The 25726-nt window shown below is 36.7% G+C and overlaps 1 protein-coding gene across 3 annotated transcripts in view; it reads left to right on the top strand.

The window, feature by feature from the left end:
- Positions 1–25726, top strand: part of LOC150109008 (inactive dipeptidyl peptidase 10-like) — a 958620-nt gene that overhangs the window by 860495 nt on the left and 72399 nt on the right. For all 3 annotated transcript variants that reach the window (XM_090405008.1, XM_090405015.1, XM_090404998.1), the window contains exons 15-16: positions 6802–6894; positions 21899–21974. In XM_090405008.1, coding sequence (XP_090261134.1) covers positions 6802–6894; positions 21899–21974 — 169 coding nt within the window. The remainder of the gene's footprint in view (positions 1–6801; positions 6895–21898; positions 21975–25726) is intronic.

Genomic DNA, 25726 nt, shown 5'->3' with positions numbered 1-25726 from the left:
TTAAAAAAACCATACAGTGAGGAATGAGAGAAATAAAAGAAAACATAATCACGGTAATGATATTTTATAATAGATTTTCCATTGTTAATTCTTCTACACTCAAGGTTCTTTGTGTTTTACAAACCAACATATCCGTAATTTATTATTATTATTATGAAGAGCGACCTCTAGGGAGTTAGGGACTCTTATAGGGAGGCCATATATACTACCTGCACCATCTGTCATATTTGTTATTGAATTCATTCACAGTGCTTGCACATACATTAGCCATCCATTCCAATCATGCACCACTCTATGAGAGAAAGGTCTATCTCTCATCCCCTTCTTCGCAATTATTCTCTCATCCTTTCTCCACCCTCCATAATTTCAATCTGTCTTGATAATCAGTATTCAGAATCCTGATATAATTTTTAACACTCTCCACTTATCATATTCACCATGGAAACTAGGAGACCAGACCTGCACACAATAATAGTCCAAGTAAGATCTTATCAGCATTGCAATTATCCTCTGAATTATATTTGCAACTTTTACTATATGATCCCTTGAACTTCAACTTCTTATCTACTAAAAGTTATGAATGATTGGGATGCATTGCCTGAGAGCATGGTGTCTGCAGAGCATTTGAGTATGTTTAAGGTGCAGTATTATGAGCTGTGTGTATGACAAAAGGGACCTACTAAATAAGTCTGTGACTCCATGGAGTCATCATCATCAAATTCCTGCCATGTACCCTCAAGGGGTGTACAAGATATGACAGTACTACATGAAAAAATTACATCATTACTAACTTCCTATCTACAATTTTCTTCCAAATCAGTCTGTTACTTGTCAAGACTCCAACATTATCAGATCTTATATTTCTATCATCTAAGGCACTTTGTACCATATCAATCCACCTATATCTTGGTCTTCTTCTGGGTCATTTTCCTGCCAACCTGGCAGAGAACACTTGTTTTGCTAATCTTTCCTCTCCCATTCTATTTAAGTGACCATACCACCTGAGATTAGCTCTGCTAACGCATTCCTGGATGCTGACAATGTCAAGTTCTTTCCTAATATCCTCATTTTTAATATGATATTGCCATTGATGCCATCTGTTCATGTCTCTAATCTTTCTCAGGACTCTCATATCTGTGGTCTCTAGTCTTTGGTCAAGTGTTTTACTTCTGATCCAGCTCTCAGATCCATAAGTTAAAACTGGTTTGAACACAGCTAATTTAGTGTTCCAACTAATTTCTCCCTTATTCCATATGAATTTATTCAATTGACTTTCCACCATACCAGCTTTGCTGATTCTGTTGTCTATTTCTATATTTAATTTGCCATCTTCAGTAAAAATTGTGCCTAAGTAGCTGAAATGTTTTACTTGTTCCACAGGTTCTCCATTCACAACACAGTTGACATTTTCAATGATTCTGCCTATTTTCATTGTCTTTGTCTTTTTATTGCTGACCTTCATACCATATCTATTACAATGGCTATTCGATTTAGTCAGAGAATCTTGCAGACTTGTAGCAGATTTATTTAGAAGTATAACATCATCTGCATAAAGCAAAGAGCTGACATTAACATCTCCAATATTGATATCAGGTTTAATACCACTTTCCTTCATAATGTGATCCAAATAGATAATGAATAACAGAGGGGATAATGTCTCACAACTTGTCTCACACCAGATTTAACATTAAACCATCTTCCTGTACTTCCTTCAATTCTAACTGCTGACTTACAACTCAAATAAAGACTAAGTATTGCTTCATATAATGCCCCATTGACACCATATAACTGCAGCGTATTGAATAGCTTCTCTCTTGGCACCTTGTCATATGCCTTTTCCAAATCGACAAAACTTAAATACAGATCTCTGTTATATTCCCATGCTTCCTCGACTATTTGTTGTAAAGTGAAGATCTGATCCTGACAGACTCTATTTGGCCTGAATCCAGCTTGTTCTTCACCAAGCTTTTCTTCCATAATTCTTCTCAACCGTTTCTCAAGTATACTTGCATAGATCTTGCCAGGAACACTAAGTAGGGAAATACCTCTGTAATTCTCACATTCAGTTTTATTTCCCTTTTTATATATGGGTACTATGAGAGCTCTACTCCAGTCATCGGGAATTCGTCCCTCTGTCCAGGCTTTCTGAACTATGCAGTGCAGCCACTGTAAGACTTTTATACCACCATACTTCAGCATTTCTGGTCGAATATCATTTACTCCTGCTGCCTTTCCACATTTCAAGCCTTTGATGGCTTTTTCTACTTCAAGTATGGATATGTATTCCTGACTGCATGTCTGGTCAGTATTTTTTACCACTGTGCTGTCATCACTGCTTGTTTCAGTTAGCAGTTTTTCAAAGTAATTACTCCATACTTCAAGGATATCTTTTTCTCCTGTTTTCATGTCACCTTTATCATCTCTAACTCCTTTTACAGCACTCTTTCCTCCATTCCTAAGCTTCTTCAACAACCTCCAGAATATTTTGCCACCTTCTTGATATTTATTTTCTATATTCTTGCCAAAGTCCTCCTATGACTTTTGTTTAGCTAGTTTTACACACTGTTTAGCTTTCTTACATTTGTCTCTGTATTCTGTAAGAGTGAAAGCTGACTTATTTGCTAGGAACTTTTGATATGCTTTCTTCTTTTCCTTCACTGCCTCTTTATGATTGATTGATTATGATTATTTATGCCTCTCTGCCTTGATTGATTATGCCTCTCTGGCAGAATCAATCAATGTTTCTTCAGAATTTGCCACTGAATATCCAAGGTTTGATTCCTGTTCTCGAACTCTTTCATTTTCTTTTCAATAATCTTTCTGTATTTTAGTCTACAGTTCACATCTGAGAGCTGCTCAACTTTTATTCGCTTTAAAACTTTCTTACATGTTATTCTTTTCAATATGAAATTCAATTTTAACCTGCTCAAGACTAAATAGTGATCACTTCCAATTTCAAATCCTCTGTACACTCTGATGTCCTGCACCAGGGAGAAAACATCACTATCAACAATAACATAGTCAATGAGACTTTTCTTATTCTTAGCCTCTTCTCTCAATGTGAATTTGTGCACATTTTTATGTTGGAACATGGTGTTAGTAATAACCAGTCCATGTCCTGAGCAGAAATCCAACAGATATTTGCCATTATTATTAGCTTTGCTCTTTTCTCCAAATTTTCCCAAAATATTTTTGTATGTCTCACAACCATTTCCTACTCTGCTATTTAGATCCTCAACAAGGACCAACTTTTCCTTTTTCATTGTGTCAGTTGCTTTTTCTAAAGCGTCAAAAAATTCCTCCACTTCTACCTTAGTAGAACCTTCTGTGGGACCATAGGCACAAATAAGTCTCATTGTCCAGTTCCCCATTCTCATATTTGCCCACATTACTCTACTTGAGACTGACTGCCATTCAAGAAGATTAGCCTCGTATTTTATGTTGAATACTATGGCTACTCCTTCTTTTCCTTGATTGTCATTGCCTGAATATAACATTTTGTATTTATTGGTCAGAAAGATCTCACCAGTTTTGGTCTTTTTTGTTTCAGTCATCCCTATTATGTCGATCTGGTACTTATCTAATTCCTCAGCAAGCTCCATTTCTTTGCCATTCAGGCTTCTTACGTTGAGAGTACCGATCTTTAACTCTGGTGATGCTGAGTTGGGGTTTGTTTTCAGATTTGTTCCAGTAGCTGACTTTTCGCTGTTCGCCCTGGTTCCCTGGCGAAAACAACGGGGGCCTTGTTTAACCGGACGACGCCCCAGCCGGCATGAAAGAGTCTTAGAATAATAATAATTCCAAGATCCCTAGCCAGATCAGTTTCTTCTAGCGTAATCTCACCAAAGTCCATGACTTTACATTTACTAATATTGAACTGACAGCCATTTCGCATGCCCCCAATTCTATCCTGTTCAAATTATTCTGCAAGTACTGCATAACAGCTGCATTCTTGATTATCCTGTCTGTCTTTGCATCATTGGCATTAATTGGATGAAGAGATAGATGCACATGAAAAGGAGGTTCTAGACCTATTGCATAACCTGGTCAAAAATTTGACAGATGGAATATCAACACATCTGCTAAAGGAATGTTTAGCCAAACTGGCAAGATCCTTGGTACGGTTGAATAATTTAAATCTAGCCTTGTGTAATTGGATTAACATTAACATGATAATCCCATTACACAAGGCCAAGAAAAAGTTTCTTTCTTGGCCTTGGTCTTTTTCTTTTCTTGGCCCTTTAGTGTAATGGGAAAAGAGAAGGTAGAGGTTTTTTTTCCTCCCGAGTTTCTTTGAGAAAAAAAAACCTCTACCTTCATATAAGACCAGCAAACTTAGTTGCTGGTAAAGCAACTAAGTTTGCTATACCCTAAATGGGATTCGAACCCAGTTCCTTCCAACCAAAGGGCATCGGAAACTGACTGAGCTATGGAGGCTCTTGGGCAATGGCAAGGATAGTACAAAGATGGAGTTGCCTAAGTATTAACCTATTAGTATCTCTGCAGTAATTGTGAAAGTTTTAGAGAAGTCAGTACTAAAGTTTTACAAGGAACAGCATGGGTTTAACACTTGGATAAAGGGAATTGATACACTATGATGCTGGTCAACTTTGCTAAAACTTTTGATAACATACTGCATGAAAGACTGTTATCTAAACTATAAAATTTAGGATTGGAATATAAGATATTGGTTTGCATAAGTGGGTAGCTGGTGGACAGATATGAGAAAGTGGTATATGGGGCCTGAGGAATCTGCCAGATTTTACCTGGCAATTTGCATGCTCCAGGGATCAGTTCTTGGATCATTGTTATTCAACTCATGATAATGTAATGTTGAAACAAACATTAACACATAAGGATATAGAAGTCATTTACCTCTTTACTAGGCCTTGACCACATCTCGGCTACTGAGCATAGATTTGGTCTCCTCAGATAAAGAGGGTAAAGAAGCTGTGGAAAGGCTGCAAAGTAGAGTTACCAAGATGATATTGGGATTATGCAATGTAGATTATGAGGATAAATTGAAAGTATGTGGACTGGCAACACTGGTAGACAGAAGAAAGAGGAGTGATATAATAGAAATCTGTAAACTTCTGAGGTGTTATAGGATATTGGTTGATGAAATTTTTCATTATATGGAAGATGGTCAAAAGACAAGGGGCATCTCTGGAGGTTAAGTTTCTTTGCAGTTAAGAAATGGGCAAGAGTTAGATTTTTCTCTCACAGCACCATGAATGAGTGGAACAATTTGCCTGTTGAAGTGGTGAGTGCTAGCATCATGAATGAGTTTAAGAGAAGGTATGTTGGTTGGTGTTTGTCTCAATGAGTCCTTGCTTCCTGGAGGTTTAATGATAATAATAATTTAATCTTATTAAATAATTAAATATTATCTTAGAAAATATCTTCACTGTTGTTATGTGTTATCTTTTATTTCTATGGATTTCTTATCTTCACCTCCCACCCCCATCGAAAGGGAATAATGATGAATATGAATTTTATGTTATTGTTTATATGAGGAAACTGATATTTAAGAAATGGTAAATCCCAAAGCTTCATTGTATATAAATATCAAAATTTATTTAAATATAAAGAGCTAATAAGCTTCATTTCAGCGATATAAACAATATTTTAAATTAAGGGCATATAAAATCCACATTGTTTCAAAACCGAATAAGAAACTCAAAGATTGGAATCAGAGAGTTTCATGCCGAATATAGTAAACTATAAAGTATCGGCGACACTAGCGTGAGCTAATGCAAGTGACCCTAGTACGTAGTACTATACCGGACAACTCGTTGCAAAGGTGGGGAAAGTTCAGCTACTCACTGATGAAGCCTCAAAAATAGGCTGAAACCGGTCTGGGTAGTGACCTCCCTCCATAATGTAATAATAGCATACATTTCCTAGGAAATGTGTTTTTACATTATGGAAAATACCTAAGAATAGCGATCTGAACTTTCTCCACCTTTGCAACGAGTTGTCCGGTATAGTATTACGTACTAGGGTCACTTGCATTAGCTCACGCTAGTGTTGCCGATACTTTATAGTTTACTATATTCGGCATGAAACTCTCTGATTCCAATCTTTGAGTTTCTTATTCGGTTTTGAAACAATGTGGATTTTATATCCCCTTAATTTAAAATATTGTTTATATCGCCGAAATGAAGCTTAGTAGCTCTTTATATTTAAGTAACTTAATGATTGCACCTCTTTGGAAACTCATATACCAGAGTATATAAGTTCTTTTCGCTGTACACTTGGGTATTATGGTCTAGCTACTCACTGATGAAGCCTCAAAAAAGGCTGAAACTGGTCTGGGTAGTGACCTCCCTCCATAATGTAATAATAGCATACATTTCCTAGGAAATGTGTTTTTACATTATGGAAAATACCTAAGAATAGCGATCTGAACTTTCCCCACCTTTGCAACGAGTTGTCCAGTATAGTACTACGTACTAGGGTCACTTGCATTAGCTCACGTTAGGGTCGCCGATACTTTATAGTTTACTATATTCGGCATGAAACTCTCCGATTCCAATCTTTGAGTTTCTTATTCGGTTTTGAAACAATGTGGATTTTATATCCCCTTAATTTAAAATATCAAAATTTATGTTAAAATATATCTGAAAAAAAAAAAAAAAAAGAAAAAATACCCTTCTGAATTAGTATACATGGATGTGTTTCTGAAGAACAGTTAGGATTGATCACAAGTAGTTTTCATCTACTTAGTTATTCATCAATTTAAATTTTTGATTTATATTAAATAATTAATAACTATAACCACATCACATTTTTTTTCAGTAATGTTAGATATGAATTCTGATTTACTAGAGAGGTTAGAACGTAGAACATTTCCTCGGATAAGGACATTCATGGTTCCTCTTAAAGGATATAGTAAGTAGTATGAGAATAATTAATTATCATGATTTAGTAGAAATTAATAGCAGTTCTTAATGAATGAATTTATTGTTAAAATAAAATATATTTAAGAAAAAATGGCATGTGTGTGTATATACACAAAGATGCACAACAATTATAATACAGAGTGTTACAAAATCATGTATACATACTTTAAAACTTGTATATCATAAACAACATACACAAGTTAAATTTTATTTATCACATTATAAAGCTAAGAGGTAACTAATTTTTTTTGCAATGAAGTAATTGAAAGAGTATATCCTGATCCACCCATTCTTGAATTTTGTCTTTAACCAACTTTTCCAATACTTTTACCACCACTCCCGAGATGATGATTGGTCTGTAATTAACTATCGCAGTTTTAGAGCCACTGTTATGCAAAAGAACCACTTTGCCTAACTTCCATTCCCTAGGGACCATACCAGAGTTCAAGCTTAAATTAAATATCCAAGTAAGAGGCATTGACATTTCCTTTGCACATTCACGCAAAACCCGAGCTGATATTCCATCTAAACCTACAGCAATATTTGCATTTAAATTTTGCAATATACTAAGTACCTTTGATTTATTAACTTCAATACTCACATTAGTTATTGCTACAGGTACAGAGATATCCTCACTTGGGTGATTGACTTTTGAAAATTGATCACTCAGTAACTCTACTATTACGATCAGCACCCACTAAAGTTATCCTTCCGAAGTCATTCTTCCTTTTACTTGCCACATAGCGGAAGAACTCTTTGGGATTAATCTTGGCTAAGGTCTTCTCATAATCTGATTTAGCTTTTCTTACTATGCTGGTAACCTTTCTAGCTTGAGCCTTGTACTGCTCATGGGTGTACTGATTACCTTTCTTCTTGAAAATTCTCCATAACATTTTATTTTTTTTTTTGGATGTAAGTTTCCTGCCTTTGGGCGTTTTTCTTTATCCTTTATTATCAAAAACATTTTCCCTGCTGTGAGTCACTCTTCTTTGCTTTGTCCTTCTAAAACATCGTTAAATTGGTTAGCAAGTCTTTCGTATAAGCCTGCCAGATATTTCAACCGGTAGCCATGTAATTCATCCTTCCCGGGTGTTGACCAATTTTTTATCCTTTTTAGCTTGCTTTTGAATCATTTCAGTTGTTATTTTCAGTCGGTCCATTTTTCATTCTTGAGGTTCGTTCAATCCACTTTTCCTCTTAGGGTTGTCCCGTAGGTTTTGCCAAAATTTAAGCGCATTTTCTTTGTCTGTGGTATTTATATTTTCTTTAAGATTATCATTCCTGCAGCAATCAATTTTCTTGAAATATATATATATATATATATATATTAGTTTTCTTTTTTCTATAAAACTAATAAGTGCAATCATTAAGTTTTCTCAGTGAATACAACTCCGAGCTTGTTAAGAAACTTGTTAATCAGTTCATTCTTTCTCTTTAAATACTTGTCCACCTGTGGCACTATTCTTTTATTGGTATTGCCACCTCTCATGTCTGTAAAAAAATAGTTAAACAACTTTACTAATGGAATTGAAAAGCTGAGTTTTAAGTTTCTATGTTAGAAATACTCAGAAATTCAAGTATTATTCAGATTTTCAAGTATTTGAATTTTTTCTAAAATAACAGCATGCAATGGAGAAAGCTCAGGATTTGAAAGAGTGCTGGTTTTGGTGCAGTCAGTAACCAGCATTGCCATATATTGCTTCTAGTTGGAGAAAGTGATCATTCAGAGTGGTTGCCAATTGTGGAATTTTCAATAAAGAAGGGATATATGTGGACAGAACAGGCAAATATGATGAGCTTAGGAGGTAGCTTGCTGCAGTGTTATGGCATAAGTATTTGAAAGGGAAAGATGTCAATGGTATATGGGATATAGTCAAGGATGTTGAAGGAAGTAGCATCAGATTTATATACCCATGGTCAGAAAGATAAATCAGGTGGGAATTGCATGGATAGCATCATTAAGCATGACTTGGAAAAAAAATAATAAAAAATAAAATATGGAGGATATATTAATTTATTATTCTTACTAGAGACCTCAAGGGAGTCAAGGATGCATTGCTGCAGTATTATGGCATAAGTATTTGAAAGGGAAAGATGTCAATGGTATATGGGATATAGTCAAGGATGTTGAAGGAAGTAGCATCAGATTTATATACCCATGGTCAGAAAGATAAATCAGGTAGGAATTGCATGAATAGCATCATTAAGCATGACTTGGAAAAAAAATAATAAAAAATAAAATATGGAGGATATATTAATTTATTATTCTTACTAGAGACCTCAAGGGAGTCAAGGATGCATTGCTGGAGGCTGCATATCACCTACACCAGCTTTCATTCTAATTTCTTGAACAACCTGCACTAACCATTTCCAAAAGCAAGCATTCCAATCATACACCATTCTATGAAAGAAAAATCTAGCTCTCGCACTTTTCTTGACTGCATTCATTCTCAACTTCCATAGGTGCCCTCTTGTCTTCTCTCCCACCATCCATGAAATCAAAAATTGCATGTATGACTAACTCAAACATTTGAAGATCACAATCATATTAACCCACTTTCTCCTGTTGGCTAATGTCTACAGTTCACAAATTCTCAGTCTTTCTGCCATAATCTACATTCCACAGTTCCAATATCATCTTTAACACCCAGCCTCTCCACTGTATCCACATCACTTTGAAAACCACAGGACTAGATCTCTGCACAATAGTCTAGTTGTGGTCATATCATGGTTTTGTAAAGAGGCAAAATGACTTACTTATCCTTACATATCAATGTTCATTTCAGCATTGCAGTTATCATCTGATTTGCATATGTAATCTTTGCTTCATGGCTCCAGAGCTTCAACTTCCTATTTGCTAAAACTCTAAGATTCCAGCCTGATCAGTTTCTTCTGCCATAATCCTGTCTACATAATGCACCATTGCATATATCATCACAATAGTGCATACTTTACCATTTGACATGTTGAACTGATTGCCATTTCACATGCCCACAATTCCAGCCTATTCAAATTATCCAAAAAGTGCTGCATGCCACTTGCATTCCTGATTATTTTGCCTATCTCTATATCACCACTCGCAAACAGCTGTATCTTTCATGTTGAATCTTCCCAATGTCATTAATAAAAATATTGAATAACAATAAACCAAAGACTGATTCATGGGGTACACCACTAATCACTTTAAATCCTGCAGGCTAATACACCTTTATACACCTTTTTGATATTTGTCAGTCAGCCATCCTCTTATCTAACATAATAGTTTATAATTCAATCCCACACCCTCCAGCTTATACAGTAGTCTTCCATGCTGTATCCTATCAAAAGCCTTAGAGTCCAAAAGTATCATGGTGTATCCATCCCCTTTGTATAACTCAACTATAATGTGATTATAAAAGGTGAGCAAGTTACTTAAACATGACTTTCCCTTAGTAAATTATTATACATTCTTTGCTCTACTGTGGAATCTTCTGTGTCGCAACTCAAATTATATACAACCGGGTCAAAGTCGCACCCAGTTCAGTCAAAAACAATCTTTTAGCATCCATACCTGGTATCTCATTAGACCCTATTGCTGAATTTTTTTGCTGAGTCTAGTGGATAGGATGAAGAGGGGTGATGTGATAGAAACCTACAAGTTAGTAAGGGGTTGTTATAGGATCATGTTGAAAAGATTTTACAGAAAATGGTAGGAGATCAGGAGAGAATCAGAGGTCATCCCTGGAAGCTGTATAAGGAGGGTGTGAGCAAGGTGGTGAGAAGCAGGTTTTTTGCATGCAGAGTTGGAAATGATTAGAATGCCTTGCCTGAGAGGGTAGTGTCTGCAGAGAAATTGAGTGTGCTTAAGGCACAGTATGATGAGCTGTATGTATGACAAAAGGGCATCCTAGATGGGTCTTTGACTTCATGGGGTCCTTAGGATAATAATAATAATTATTATTCCCACTTTCTCATTATTTCATACTTTCCCCCATTCACTTTTCCTATCATTCTACTTGCTGAACCACATGATAATCATTCCTTCAGTGGCTCTGGCTCTTATTTTGTCCTGTGAAGGATGACACTTAAGTGTGCTATTTCACTCCTTACTGTCACCCCATCATTCACATTACTTTCAGCCACTTCTTTCATGCTTCCATTCATATTTGTGCACTATCATTCGCTACTTTCACATTCTCCGGAACACTTTCGCCATCTTTCTTTATGTCATTAATAATTACCACTTGGTGCCATTAACTTCTTTCATGCTTCCATTCATGTTTTGTGCACTATCATTCACTACTATCGCTATCTTTCTTTACATCGTTAATAATTACCACTTCATTTTTCTTCTTTCCACATGACTCAAATTTCTTGATTTTCACAATAAATATTTATGACACACTCTCTCTCTCTCTCTCTCTCTCTCTCTCTCTCTCTCTCTCTCTCTCTCTCTCTCTCTCTACTCTACCTTTCATACCATATAACCCATCAACTCTTTTTAATGAATACATAGAACGTATACTGCAACGTACAAAATTCCTTATGCTAAACTCGTTGAACAGGAAGCCTTGGCTGCCATTTTCCTCATTGGTGCTATTAAACAATGATTTCTAAACGATATTCTGTATTAAATTTCACAAACAAATGCATGCATTCAACTTTGCAGTCTAAAATAAGTCAGATATAACCAAAATATGTGCTAAAATTGCTAATATTCACTAAACGATTACTTATTTGTAGGACATGTGCAATGCCATTTGTGATATGTGCTATGCTGTTGCCCTCCAATTAAAATCATCATTGCCTATGATGATTACTTTTTTAGCACAAATGGTTGATTTGATCATGCATTCCATTGTCCCCAGCAACTGATCCACTAAGTCTGTAAAAACTCCTACACCATGTATTTGATTTTTTTAGATGTCAGCAGTATAAGGAGAAAAGTGATCATCAGACTTATGATCACTACCAAACACAAGCAAGAAAGTTGACCACCAGTAGTATGGAAGGTGAAATCAGGTTATGCATGTGCAGCAGATAAAATGGAAAGACAATTTTATTTAGTCTGATGTTAGGAAAAATACAGAAGCAGATGAAATAGTTGAATTCCTATGTGATCTCTTTGGAAGGGGGTGTACTATCGAGTTGGAGATAGTGCAAGGCCTAATGTCACATGGACTAATGTGAGAATAGAGGTAGATGAATTACAGGTGCTTAGGATATTGTAGAATCATAATGTAAAAGCAAGCCATCAGCTTAGATGGAATATTAGCTTATGTATTACAAGAATGCCAAAGGGAATTGGCAATGTGTCCAACTAGGCTGGTAATTTTAAGTCTCGATAGACTACGAGGAGTGGAAACAGAGTAAAATAGTTCTGTTGTATAAAGGTACCTAAAAGAGAGAGAGAGAGAGATAGCAAATTACAAAACAGTCAGTATCCGGGAGTGGTAGTTAAGGTATGGAAGAAGTTGGAGAAGATCAGAGGAAGAATTCGGTAAGTGGTAAATGAAATATGATACTCTGTTTGGGAAAATATGCTTTGTGATGGACTGATCTGTATGCTTATATGCATTTTTTTATAATAAAGTAACATCTGTGGAAAGTATAATAAAATTTTAAAATTCAGAAAGCATTGATGAAGTGCAGAGTATATGCAATTGGTGGAGATATTTTAGAGGAAGTGGAGGAGATGAGGGATCTGGGAATGATAGGGAATAAGGACCTAAATTTTTTAAGACCACAGATTATGGTTGATGTTGTAGAAGTATATGATAGAACCATAAAGAGATTATGGTTCTATTGTACAAGGCCTTGCTCAGGCCATATATGGATTGCTTTACATAGAATTGATCACATGGTTTTCATTAGGATGAAGGGATACTGGAAAGGATCCAGAGATAATTTACCTAGATGGCTTATGGTCTCTCGAATATTGAATATGAAGAAAGATTGAGGAAACACTATTTGCAGAGTGTAGCAGAAAGGAAGAGGAGGAGGGGTAATAAGATTGAAACGAGTTGGTAAAAGATTATTATGAGATTAATGTGGATGTCATTTTTAACAGATTGGAAAGAGACAGTGAAGAAAAAAAGGCCATCTCTAGAAACTGTATAAAGAGGATATGAACAAGGGAGGTGTATATTTTTTGCATAGTGCAGTAGTCCCCAAACTGTGTGTGTAGGCACTGCAGTGAACTCAGAGGGGCACCATGAGAGATTTTAAACTTTCAAGGGAAACACAGCAATACTCGAAAGATATCAACATCTGTCAGACATTGCATGAACCACTAGCTCAGAAGTAGTTCATTATTTCAACACTAGATCACATGCTACATTCTTTTCAATGATGTTCTCAAATGTTTGAGACATGGTTTTGTTTACTAATACTTTCGACTATGCTAATAACTTCTCAAACTTTCTCATTTCTGAGATTTTGTATCTAAATACCTGTCTACTCTCTGGGTCTGTCAGTAACTGAAATACCGAAATAACTGAAGGGTGTTTTTATCAAGTGTCTGTGAGGTCTAGTGAAGTTCATTGAATTATTTTGTTGATTTTTAGTTCATGTGCACAAAAATGCAAAGATTTTTGAACATTAATAAAAGGTGTGGAAGCGAAAAAAAAGATGAACCACAGACCAGAGGCGAAGTTATGGAGAAGTGGAAATATCAGAAATATAACAATACTTATCTAGATTTTGGTTTTACTTTGGTAGATGTCAGTTATGAAGAGTATCCACAGTGTGTATTATGTCTGCTGAAAGTTTTTCATTTGTAAACAAGTATCAATACCTTGCAATGCTTTGTTAGCATCCTACATTGTGGCATATAGTCATGAAGTATAAAAAGCCAAAGGGTGTTGTGAAAAAAGTTACTGAGACAATAAGGTCACCATGAACCAAGAAAGTTTGGGAACCTCTGGAGTAGTGGGTAATTGTAATGCATTACCTGAGAGTGTCCTGAGTGCAGAGACAATGAATGCTTTTAATGCACTTTGTTGATCTATGTGTGTGTGTGTGAGTGAGATAGTGGGGCGTTCCATGATAAACCTTTTGGCTCCATGGAGGTTTTCTTCCTCTCCATTTACAAAGAGATATAATTTCTCTACTTGTGTTTTTCTGTCATTATGCTTTTAATGAATCAAAGAAATGTGTTTCATAATGTTAACATTTTTTTATGAGTTTATCATTGAGCTTGATTTATGTTACATGAATATTCATGCATGTGTAGCTTTGCTGTTCACTCAGTTGTTTATGAGTGTCAGGAGTAGTGAATACACTTTGTGATAACAGAAGAGTTGTGTCTTATCAAGGTAAAAATACAAGGGCACCATGAACCAAGAAAGTTTGGGAACCTCTTGAGTAGTGGGTAATTGTAATGCATTACCTGAGAGTCTATCTGGTCTCTTTTGACTAAAGGTAAGTTAGCCAGTCTTATATGGAGGTACAGAGTTTTTTCACCTGGAAACATCATGTTTTTTTTGTTGTTTTTTTTTGTCCCTCAGAACAGGCAAACCAGTCCCATGAACACACATAGATTTACAGTCATAAGATATATATACCTAATCTTACATTAGGTGGGCTCAACTCGTCCCCTCCAAAGGGAGGGGGGGTGGAACCACATATGAATAAATAAAGGAGTATAAAAATAAGGAGTGTGATTTTTGCAAGTTGATTTTCCTGCGGTTGTTGTTGTCATAAGTCAAGCGCATTTTATGATCTACTGATGGAAATAAGTAGAAAGGGCAAGAGAGTGAATGCACTCTGTGATAACAGAGAAGTTGTGTCTTATCAAGGTGGAAATGCAAGGCAAAAATAGTGGCACTGGTTTTGAGACAGTATGGGGTGAGGTGGAAGAAAATAGCATGAAATATTTAGTAGGGGTTGCTGTAGGCATAACGATGCGCAAAATAATCACACGGAAATTTATAGGCAAACTGGTTTAGCAAAACAAGGAAAGAGTAACTGTTAAAGGTTGGTCGATTGGTAGAACTCTGCTAATGGCCCAAGCAAAAAGTTAAGCAAGTTTGAGCGTGGTTAGTAGTTGGAAGGGATCATGTCATTCGATGCTGTTGGCACACTCTCCCTTGATGAGTCTTTGGACTCCCTGGAGGTGTCACATAATAATAATAATAATAATAATGGTGACTGCAATGAAGAGGCAGCATCTAAAAGCAAAGTAAACACGTTTCAGAAGTGCAACTACCTTTAGGCTGCAGTAGAGGTTCCTTTAGGTTCCTGTAGAGGGAACATAAGGACTGAGTGTTGGATTTCCATTGTATCAGAGGACATATTGAGGATATGATATTGAATCTACCTCAAGTTGTAAAATGGCCTGCATGGTAAGCAGTTAGGGAAAACATACACTTGCATGTGTGAGAGAGAAGAAGACCAGTGATTACAGATGGCTTAGAATACATTGAAGCAATAACATGGAAAAATGATTTAGGTAGAAAAAAGATCAGTGTTACTTGGACACTAGCAAGGAAGTATTTAACAGTAGCAATGTTTGAATATATTCTGAAGATAAAGAACTGAAACAGAATAAATGTAAAACGGATGAATGGTGAGATGAATAAGATATTATCGATGCAGTATGATGTAGCATTAGTAGTAAGTTAGATTAGGAGTGTAATGAGCCAACTAGAAAGGTGGTGTAGTTGGACATTAATCCTTTTACTGATGTAACCAGTAGAAGAATTGATAATAAGTCTAATGATGGAAATAGCAGACTGGTAACCACTGACAGAGCTATTCACTATAGAGGAAATAGCTATATTTATTAAATATGAGAAATTAATAAACTTGATGTCATTAAGGCAGTAGGACTTGACATCCTTTCTTTCATCCTTTTCATTCTTTTCATTCACCCTTTCCATCTTTTCATCCTTTCTTTCTTGACATCCATCTAGGACTTGACATGTTTGTGATATTATTATTATTATGTGACATCTCCAAGGAGTCTAAAGACTCATTGAGGGATGGCACCTACTCTACAACTCTCCATCTCCTCCACTCAGTCCACCAACTACAACGAACCACAACTACCATCCTCATCTACATCAATGGCATTTACTGCCCACCACCACTAGTATTTTCAAACATCCATGTTTGAAAATACTAGTGGTGGTGGGCAGTGGGCACTTGGCCAACCAGGACAGCAAATTTTAAGGGAATATTCCAGAAAGTTAATAGTAGGCTTTATATGCTTATTTAGTAAGTGCCTAGCAAGGAAGAAGAGATGATGAGAAGGATCATCTCACTATTCAGATGCCAGCACTGCAAAGAGTGTAAAATCTGGATCTAATTTCATCTGATCACAGAACCATTGAATTGGTCAGATGTGGTATGTGATATATGGTCTGTTCTGATCAAGGTTCCATACAGTGGAACTGTATGGAACCTTGATCAGTCCTTGGAAATATCGTTGATGAATGATTTGTTTATTGTTTTTATTATTATCATTATTCAGGGCTTCAGTGGTATCACAAGACTCATCATGAAAGGTCCATCTTAGAGAACATAAAGTTTATCATTTCATTCATTTCTCTTCACTGTCTGCACCTTCACCATTTTTGTTATATGCCTCTGTACACTTTACAGTATAAGGTTACTTCATTCTCTTCAAATCCTGGTGATCAGATTTGAGCACGTTAATTCAAGTGTGGGCTGATTAGGACTTTTAAAGAATCAAAATTCTTTTGTCTCTACTAGTCAACTATCTTCTCTATTCCCTGGCCTATAGTAACATCTGACTATTCAGATTTTACACTGCAGAGTGTAAAATCTGGATCTAATTTCATCTGATCACAGAACCATTTAATAAGCCAGAAGTGGTATGTGATTTCTGGTCTGGTATGGTCTTCCATGGCATGACATGGCGTGTGATTTAATGAGATTCGGTAATATGTTATAGGTTTGCTGCTTTCAGAGCCAGTAGTAAGTAAATTATTGATTTCTATTTGAACTTGCAGTTTATAGATAGGTAATGACCAAATGTCACATTTCATATTTAACTTAAATTTTTTAACATGAGTCTAGATTGGCCCAAGTTACAAAGGAGTGGAAAGATGGCAAAACTGTTCTGCTTCATTAAGGGAATGATAAGACTAAGGTTTTGAATTAAAGCCAATCTGCTTCTGTGGAGTTGTGGTCAGGGTAGTAGAGAGGCTAGTGAAGACCACAATGCATAAGTGGGGTGACAGGAGCAGAATTCTCTTTGATGGACAGCATTGGTTTGCCATGGGATGATTTTATTTTAGTAGTCTGCTTACTTATTATAACAAGGTGAAAAATGCATTGATCAAGGATAATGCATACACAGTAGTATATTTAGATTTTGTAAAGACCTTCAATAGATTGCCACATGACAAGTTGGTAATTAAATTTGAACAGATGGACTTGGGTGGTAGATTAGTGTGTTGGATTGGAGATTGACTGTCTGATTGGTATCAGGCAAGTTGTGTATTGTAGAGCAATATCCCTAATGAGGAAAAGTCACTAGTGATGTGTCCCAGTGTCTGTTCTGGGGATATTGTTGTATATTGTTTTGGATGTCTGGAATGCAAATTGCAGAACCTAGTGGATAAAAGGAAGTGGGATGGATATAATTGAAACATATAAATTGGTAAGGGATAATTAACCTAGAGCGAAATTAAGAAAATTTGGGTGAAAACGATTAAAACAAATCTAGCAGGTACGAAAGAGTTAACAAAAGATGAGAGAATGGCATTGTATGGCGACTCGATTATTAAAGGTTTGCTGGATGAGAGGATGCACAAGGTATGTTTTTCAGGTGGTAAAATGAGTAGAGTGATTGAGGCATTGGATATGAGGAGGGAGCGAGCAATGATTGATGTTTTTAATAGGTAGGAATGACTTGACAGAGGACAAAGAGCATGTCAGAAGGGATATCAGGAGGCTGCTTAGATGGATAAAAGAGAATAGTGTGACAGGAAGGGTATTAAGCTTGTTGCCTGGGTATGACTGTGGTGAGATGAGGCAGAGAGCAAGGATTATGAATGTTATGTTATGTGAGGAGAGGGGAGTACAATTTGTTAATGTGTGGAATGAGTTTGAAGACTGAAGTGACCTGTATGGAAGCAATGGACTGCATTTGAGTGGTTATGGTGTAAGTCGCTTGGAGAGACTACTGATGGAAGGTAGAGAAGTGAGTACGAGAATGAATCAGATCAAGTGGGAAGTGATGTGGAAGAGCAGGAGAGCTTGACAGGAGAGATTGAAGAGGTGGTTATGAATGAGAAAGTGAGTGGCATGAGTATGGAAAAACGAGAGAATGGGTGGGCAAGATGAACAGGGGAAACGAGGAGGCTCAGGGTGGGCAGGTGTACATAGCAAGAGAAAGGTGGATTCTCCAAGAGGATGTGAGAGCATGTGAAGACAGGAAAGGAATGGGATGACCTGGGATCAAGAGGAAACAGTTGGAATTTGAAAGGGTTCTAAAATGAATAAGGCAGAAAGGGAAATGGCTCCAGTCAAGCATGGAGAGATCACATCAAATGAGTGGTATCAGTTGAACTATCTGTAGATCCTGGAATGAGCTGTTGTGTTTGTATACAAATGTTAGCAGTGTAAGAAACAAGGCAGATGAAATGGTTGCACTAATTGAATCTGTTCACCCAAAACTGTTGGAATAAGTGGGACATGGTTAGATGAGGACGACATCCTGACAGGAATAGAGATGGAAGTGTATGATGTGTTTCGTGAGAATAGAAGGGGTAAAAAGGGAGAGGAAGTGTTATTGATGCTAGAGAAAGAGTTATGTCCATACAAAGTAGAGATGCAAGAGGGAAATAGTGCCACTGGTTTTGAGGCAGTATGGTGTGAAATAGAGGTGAATGGAATGAAATAGTTGGCTGGATGTTGTTATAGACCAGGTAATGTGGATGGTAGTGACTATGAAATATATAATCAAATTAGACAAGCAAATAAGATACGAGTGATCATTATGAGCAATTTTAATTATGGCAATATAGACTGGAATAATGAGATAGCAACTGGAAGTAAAGAAAACGAGTTTTTGAGGGATAACTACCTCAGACAGTATGTAACAGAGGGACACGAGGATTGAGGGTCTTGGATTTCGTCATCTCATCAGAGGATGTAATTATAAATGAAGTGTCAAATCACTCACAATTGGTGTGAGAGTGACCATTAGGTGATTACCTGGGTGGTTGGTTGCCAGCAGTGTGAGAAAATTATATATGTGGAACTATTAGGGAGGGGTGATTATGAAGAGCTCAGGAGACAGCTTGCAGGTGTAGCATAGAATGAGGAGTTAGCTGGAAAAGAGATCAATGCAACTTGGGGGATTTTCAAAAACTATCTAGTAGATGTAATGTCTAAATGTATTCCAAAGGTAATAAGGTTAAATAAGGTAAGTGTGAAATGGATGAATAAAGAGATTAAGCATACGTTACAGAGAAAAATGGCATTATGGAGGCAGCATAAGAGAAGTGTAAATAACCAATTCCATGAGGATTACAAAGACCAGGCAAGGCAGGCTTGGTTGGTGAGGGTAGCTAAAGAGAGGTATGAACAGCAGTTAGCTAATGAAGCCAAAAAGAATCCTAAGGAGTTCTTTCGATATGTAGCCGGCAAAGGAAAGAAAGAATGATTATGGCAGGATGACGTTGATTGGAGAAAATGATATTAAGACAGCTGTTACAGAAAGTGTGGTGGAGATACTTAATGAGAAGTTCGTAAAGGTTGTTCAATCTTGTGAATGCGACTTCATGGATAGATTGAGAGCAGTTGATGATGGGGAAGAGAGACTGACTGTAAGTGAGCAAGAGATGTGTGGGGGAGTTGAGCAGACTAGATGTAAATAAGGCTGTGAGACTTGATAATATATGACCACATATTCTGAAGGCACATGCCAGGGAGTTGATGCCAGCCTTGACATATTTTTTGGTTGACAACAATGGTATTATCTTGATGGACAGCATGGATTTGCTAAAGGGAGGTCATGTTTTAGTAATCTACTTATTACAATAAGGTGACTGTTTCCATGGACAGAGGAGAAGGATACAGAGTAATATACTTAGATTTTGCAAAGGCTTTTGATAGATTACCGCATGATAAGTTGATAGTCAAACTGGAGTGAATGGGGCTGGATATTAGATTGGTGCATTGGATTGGAGACTGGCTATCTGATAGGTATCAACAAGTTGTGTATGGGGGAGCGATATCCAGGAAAAGGAAAGTTACTAGTGGTGTGCCTCAGGGGTCTGTTTTAGAGCCATTGCTGTTTAACTTGTATATTAATGATATTGGTGAAGATTTGGATGGAGATATTCATTTGTTTGCAGATGATGCAAAGTTGGGATGAACCATGAAGAGTAGAGAAGATGTTGTGGCCTTACAAGAAGATTTGAATAAATTGAGTGATTGGGCATGGGAATGTTGGTGTGAGTTCAATGTTGCAAAATGTAAGGTTTTAAAATTTGGAAAAAAAATGGGATGCAGAATTTATGTTTGGTGAGGATATATTGTCAGAGGTGGAGGAAATAAGAGATCTGGGGGTGATAGCGGATAAGGATCTGAAATTTAGGGGACACATTGCCAAAATTGTGAAGACAACACAAAGGCTTCTGGGAATGATGTAGAGGACATTGACGTGTAGAAGTAGGGAGATTCTTGTTCCATTGTATAAGGCTTTGATTAGGCCACACATGGACTACTGTGCCCAGATTTGGTCACCGGGTTTTCAGAAGGATGAAGAGATGGTGAAAAGGGGTCCAAAGGCGACTGACTAAGGTAGTTTCTGACCTCTGGAATGCTGAGTATGAGGAAAGATTGAAAAGATGTAATTTGCAGAGTCTAGTGGAGAGAAGGAAGAGGGGAGATATGATAGAGACCTACAAGTTGGTGAGGGGTTGTTATAGGATCAATGGTGGAGAAGTTCTACATAGAATAGTGGGAGATCAGGGGAGAACCAGAGGTCATCTCTGGAAACTGTATAAAGAGGGTGTGAGTAGGGGAGCGAGAAGCAGATTTTTTCATGCAGAAACGATTGGAATGCCTTGCCTGAGTGTGTGGTGTCTGCAGGGAATTTGAGTGTATTTAAAGCACGGTATGATGAGCTGTGTGTATGATAAAAGGACCTCCTATATGAGTCTTTGACTCCATGGGGTCTTGGTAGTAATAATAATAATTATTATATTAATGTGGATCAGATTTTTCATAAGATGGCTGGAGAGGGCAGAGGAAGAACAAGAGACCATCCCAGGAAGCTGTATAAGGAAAGCATGAACGAGGTTATTAGGAGTAGACTTTTTTGCATAAAGAGTGGCAGGTGATTGGAATGCATTGCCTGAAAGTGTGGTGAGTGCAGAAACAGTGAATGCACTTAAGATATGATGGACGGTGCTTTTCAGAGTGGGACTTTCTGCAATGAATCTCTTGACTCCATGGAGGATTTTTCCCCATTACTCAGTTTGAGTCAAGAATAGTTGATCATGGGTTAAGTTGAAGGTATCATTCAGTTGCTATTCATATTCAGCTGAATGGGATACTTATCCCAAAGTCCTTTTAAATAACTTTAATTACCCCCCCACACACACACACACACAAACACATTATTTATCTAGCCTGTCATAGTTATTTCTACTTATGGATGCCTGTCTTTTACTCATTGTGATGATAACCTTTAGTAGCACAGGATTTCTGTATTACTCACTGTAACTCTGACTTTTCCCATTTTCCTTAACCTTTTTCAGGCAACAACATTTCACATCATTATAAAAATCTCATAATTCACAAGCTTTGTCTTTCTCAGAATATAAGTTTATGTAGGATATGTTTAAAACTCTTCCAGGTAACATCTGAATATCCCAGGTAGCCATTTAAATTTACATAATATTCTTTTAAGCTCTGATGCAATGATTTATTATCCAGGGAGTGTATGTTTCAAAAGTTATTAATAATTGCTTATTGATACTGTCAAGTGCTGGATATTAAAGTTATATAATATTTTATTAATATTTCAGTAGCACCTGTCCGTCTCTTCTTGCCCCCAGGATTAGATGATCGTGATGTCATAATGTATCCTTTAGTAGTTTTTGCGTAAGTTCCTTGCTTCAGTAATAAAATTTACATTTGAGATATGAATTGATTGACTCGTATATAAAAATGTACTATATTATTTTCAGTTTATATTTAAATAATTATTCTGTAAAGTACTTCATCCTCATTATTATGGCATCATTCAAAGCTTGAGTACATCAGGAATGGAAGAAAAGGAGCTGATGGTGAGCAAGCAGGAGGTATATAAGAAATTAAGTAAACTTGAAGTTTATAGGACTTCATGACATATCACCATATACTTTAAGAGAATGTTCCAGAGAGTTAACAACAGTCTTGTAATGTGGGGCTCCTGAAGGAGTGAAAGAAAGGCAGGCACCATTGTTTCACTTTATAAAGGAGTTGATAAGTCTGACGCTTCAAATTATAGGCTAGTGTGTGTATGGTGTTATGGTTAAGGTACTGGAGTGGTTAGTGAGAGCAAGAATTAAGTATCAGGATGATATCTGTCTCTATGATGGATAGCATGGGTGTATTATTAAAGAAAGATTGTGCCTTAGTATACAGTATATTAAGGTGATAAATGCATTGGACAAGGGAGATGCATATACAATGCCACATTTAGATTTTGTAAAGGACTTTGATAAATTATCACATAACAAGCCTGTAATTAAATTGAAACATACGGGTTTGATAACAGATTACTGCAACAGATAGGAGATTGACTGTCTCATAGGTATCAGCAAACTGTGTATGGGGAGCAGTGTACCATATATTGTACTTGTAGTGCTCATGTATTAGAATTGTCAAGATCCACCGTGACCAATGTCCTGAACTCCTAGCTATATCCCAATGGAATAGGGACAACCTTAGAATTCAATGCCACCAAAACTCGCTCCTGTCAGATCTCTTGAAAGAAAAAGCTCACATCCCTTCCCCTTACCATCAACAATACCTAGATATCCAAACATGATCTGAGTTCCTTCTTGGACTGACTTACACCTGTGATCTTTCCTGGCACAAATACATTTCAACTATAGCTTCTGCAGCCCATAAAACCTTGGTGTACATTTTCTCACAAGACACTACTTCATAGCTGCTAACCCTATACAAATCCCAAATCTACCAAACTATGGAATATTGCTCCCCTGTTTGGGTTAGTGCACCAAAATACTCTCTAAGATTACTTGATTCTATCCAGAAAAGATTCTGTCATACCCACCTCAATCCCTTCTCAGATGTTCAGTTTCTGCCTTGTGCCTCTTCTTCAGATACTTTCATAGACAGTGTACTGCTGAATTGGCTGCTATTATTCCTCCACTCTCCTCCAAAATCATTAGAACAAGAGCCACTGCTAACCAACACCTTTTTACGGCATATCTGGAAACTCACTGAACTTCCCTGCCTCCTCTTTTTTCTCCTTCTTTGTCTGTGATTTCTTATGCTTTTAGGCATTGAGATTTTGCCAAAGAGATTTCCATGTTCTGTCCAAGGCTTGCTCTTTTGTTTCTTTCCAGTTAATTCTTTTCTTTTCTAATTTTTCTTTAATTTCCTTTTGCCAACCTTTCCTGGGCCTGCCTATGTTTCTTTTTCCTATTTTCTGGCTTTCATATATAGTTTTTGCTATTCTTCCATAGAAGTAAGATGTCCAAAACCACCTCATTTGGGCTAGTGTTATAAATTGGTCCAGAGGTGCAACTTGAAGAATGTCTCTGATAATTTGATTTCTTATCTGATCTAATCTTGTTTTTTTGCAACACTTTCCTAAGATATTTCATTTTGATTGTTTGTAGTTTATGTGCGTTTTCTGTTATTAAACACAAGACTAGCATCTGTATGTTAATGTTGGTACAAACACTGAACGGTACACTGCCATTTTGGTATTCTGGGTAACTTCTTATCGTGGAAAGTGCCTTTCATTACATAGAATAGCTTTGTTCCTAATAAATTTAGTTTAATCCTTTATCCAAGTGTGAGCAAACAAAGTTTGCGCCTGAAAATATCTTCAGGACTGAGGAAAGGTAGTGCAACACCAGGCAATTTGGAGCAAAGGTGGACCAAGCTATCATCACTCCTATCTCAGTATCTCCCATAATGCAAAACACATCTCCTTGCGGATATGTATAATGTTATGCATTAAGGGAAGGTCCACTACTCAGACCGGTTTTGACCTTTATTTAGGTCTTGTCAGTGGGAGCCAGGCCCATTCCACCTTTGCTCCGAGTTGCCTGGTGTTGCACTACCTTTCCTCAGTCCTGAAGATATTTTCAGGCACAAACTTTCTTTGTTCACACATGGATAAAGGATTAAACTAAATTTATTATAGTCTAACCAAGTGAAAAATAAACTTTCAACATCTTTCTCTAAATCCAGAGTAATTTAATAATAAGGTGGCACGCCTTTTGGCAACTCCTGTAGGTAAAGATGACCTCTCCATTGCTTCTGCCTTGGTATCTCCACCTCTGGGCCTGGCTCTCACTGATGAGACCTCAATAAATGTCGAAACCAGTCTGGATAGTGGCTTCCCTTAATGCATAACATTATACATATCTGCAAGGAGATGGGTTTTGCATTATGGGAGATACTGAGATAGGAGTGATGATAGCTTGGTTCACCTTTGCTCCCATTTGCCTGGTGTTGCACTACCTTTCCTCAGTCCTGAAGATATTTTCAGGCACAAACTTTGTTTGCTCACACTTGGATAAAGGATTAAACTAAATTTATTATAGTCTAACCAAGTGAAAACTAAACTTTCAATAGCTTTGTTCCCACAATTATCCTGTAATTAATTTCTGTGTCTAATCTACCATCTTCTTGTACATATGATCCCAGGTATTTAAAGGAATGAACTTGTTCCAGTTCATGATTCTCGATTTTTATTATGTGTTGTGATTGGTTTCTTGATATAATCCTTGTTTTAGTTTTTTATTTATATTTATTGTAATATTCTTTTCTTTGTTTCTTCATACCAAATGTTAACGTTATACTGCAAATTCAGCTGTATTAGCTAGAATCACTACATTATCTGAAAAAGCCATCTGTGATGTCCTGGTTTTTTCTTTTGGTCTCCTATATCCTAGATGGAACTTTTTGTTTTTGTTTGGCATGCCTTTAAAATTTCATCCATTAGCATAATGAAAAGAAGGGGGCTGAGGATACAGCCTTGCCTCACTCCTATATTTGTTTCAAATTCCTTTGATCTATTATTACAGGTTCTCACATACTTTTTATTAGTTTTATAGAGGCTTTGTATGGTCACTATTAAGTTATCTTGTAACTTGTTTTTCTTTAATGCTTGTCATATTAAATGTCTGGGAACTCGATCAAAGGCCTTTTCGAAATCTATAAAACATGCACGTAGCTTTTCCATATTCCAATGTTTTCTTTGATATTTGTCTAAAACTGAAGATAAGATCCTGTGTACTTCTATTTTCTCAAAAGCCATATTGCATTTCAGCCAGCATATCCTCTATTTGGTTCCTAAATTTCTGTTCTAAAATACTGGCATAAAAATTTCCTAGAATGCTTAAAAGCGAAATCCCTCTATGGTTTTCACATTTACAGTTATCCTCTTTCTTAAATATAGGGATTATTATTGCTACTTCCCAGTCTTTGGGATTTTTTTTTTTTTCTCACAACATTGAGTAGATGTAATAGAAATTTTATGGCTTTCTTTCCTAAATTCTTTACCATTTCTGGTGTTATTTGGTTATGGCCTGCTGATTTGCCCAGTTTCGTTTTACTTATTGCTACTAGCAGTTCATTTTCCCGAATTTTCTCACCTTGATCTTCTG

This window comes from Typopeltis vanoorti, chromosome 2 (genome assembly GCF_054136105.1).
Source record: "Typopeltis vanoorti isolate ZY-2024b chromosome 2, IOZ_Tvanoo_1.0, whole genome shotgun sequence".
NCBI lineage: Eukaryota > Metazoa > Arthropoda > Arachnida > Uropygi > Thelyphonidae > Typopeltis > Typopeltis vanoorti.
The sequence above is the reverse complement of the archived record's forward strand: the minus strand, read 5'-3'. Positions and strand labels throughout refer to the sequence as shown.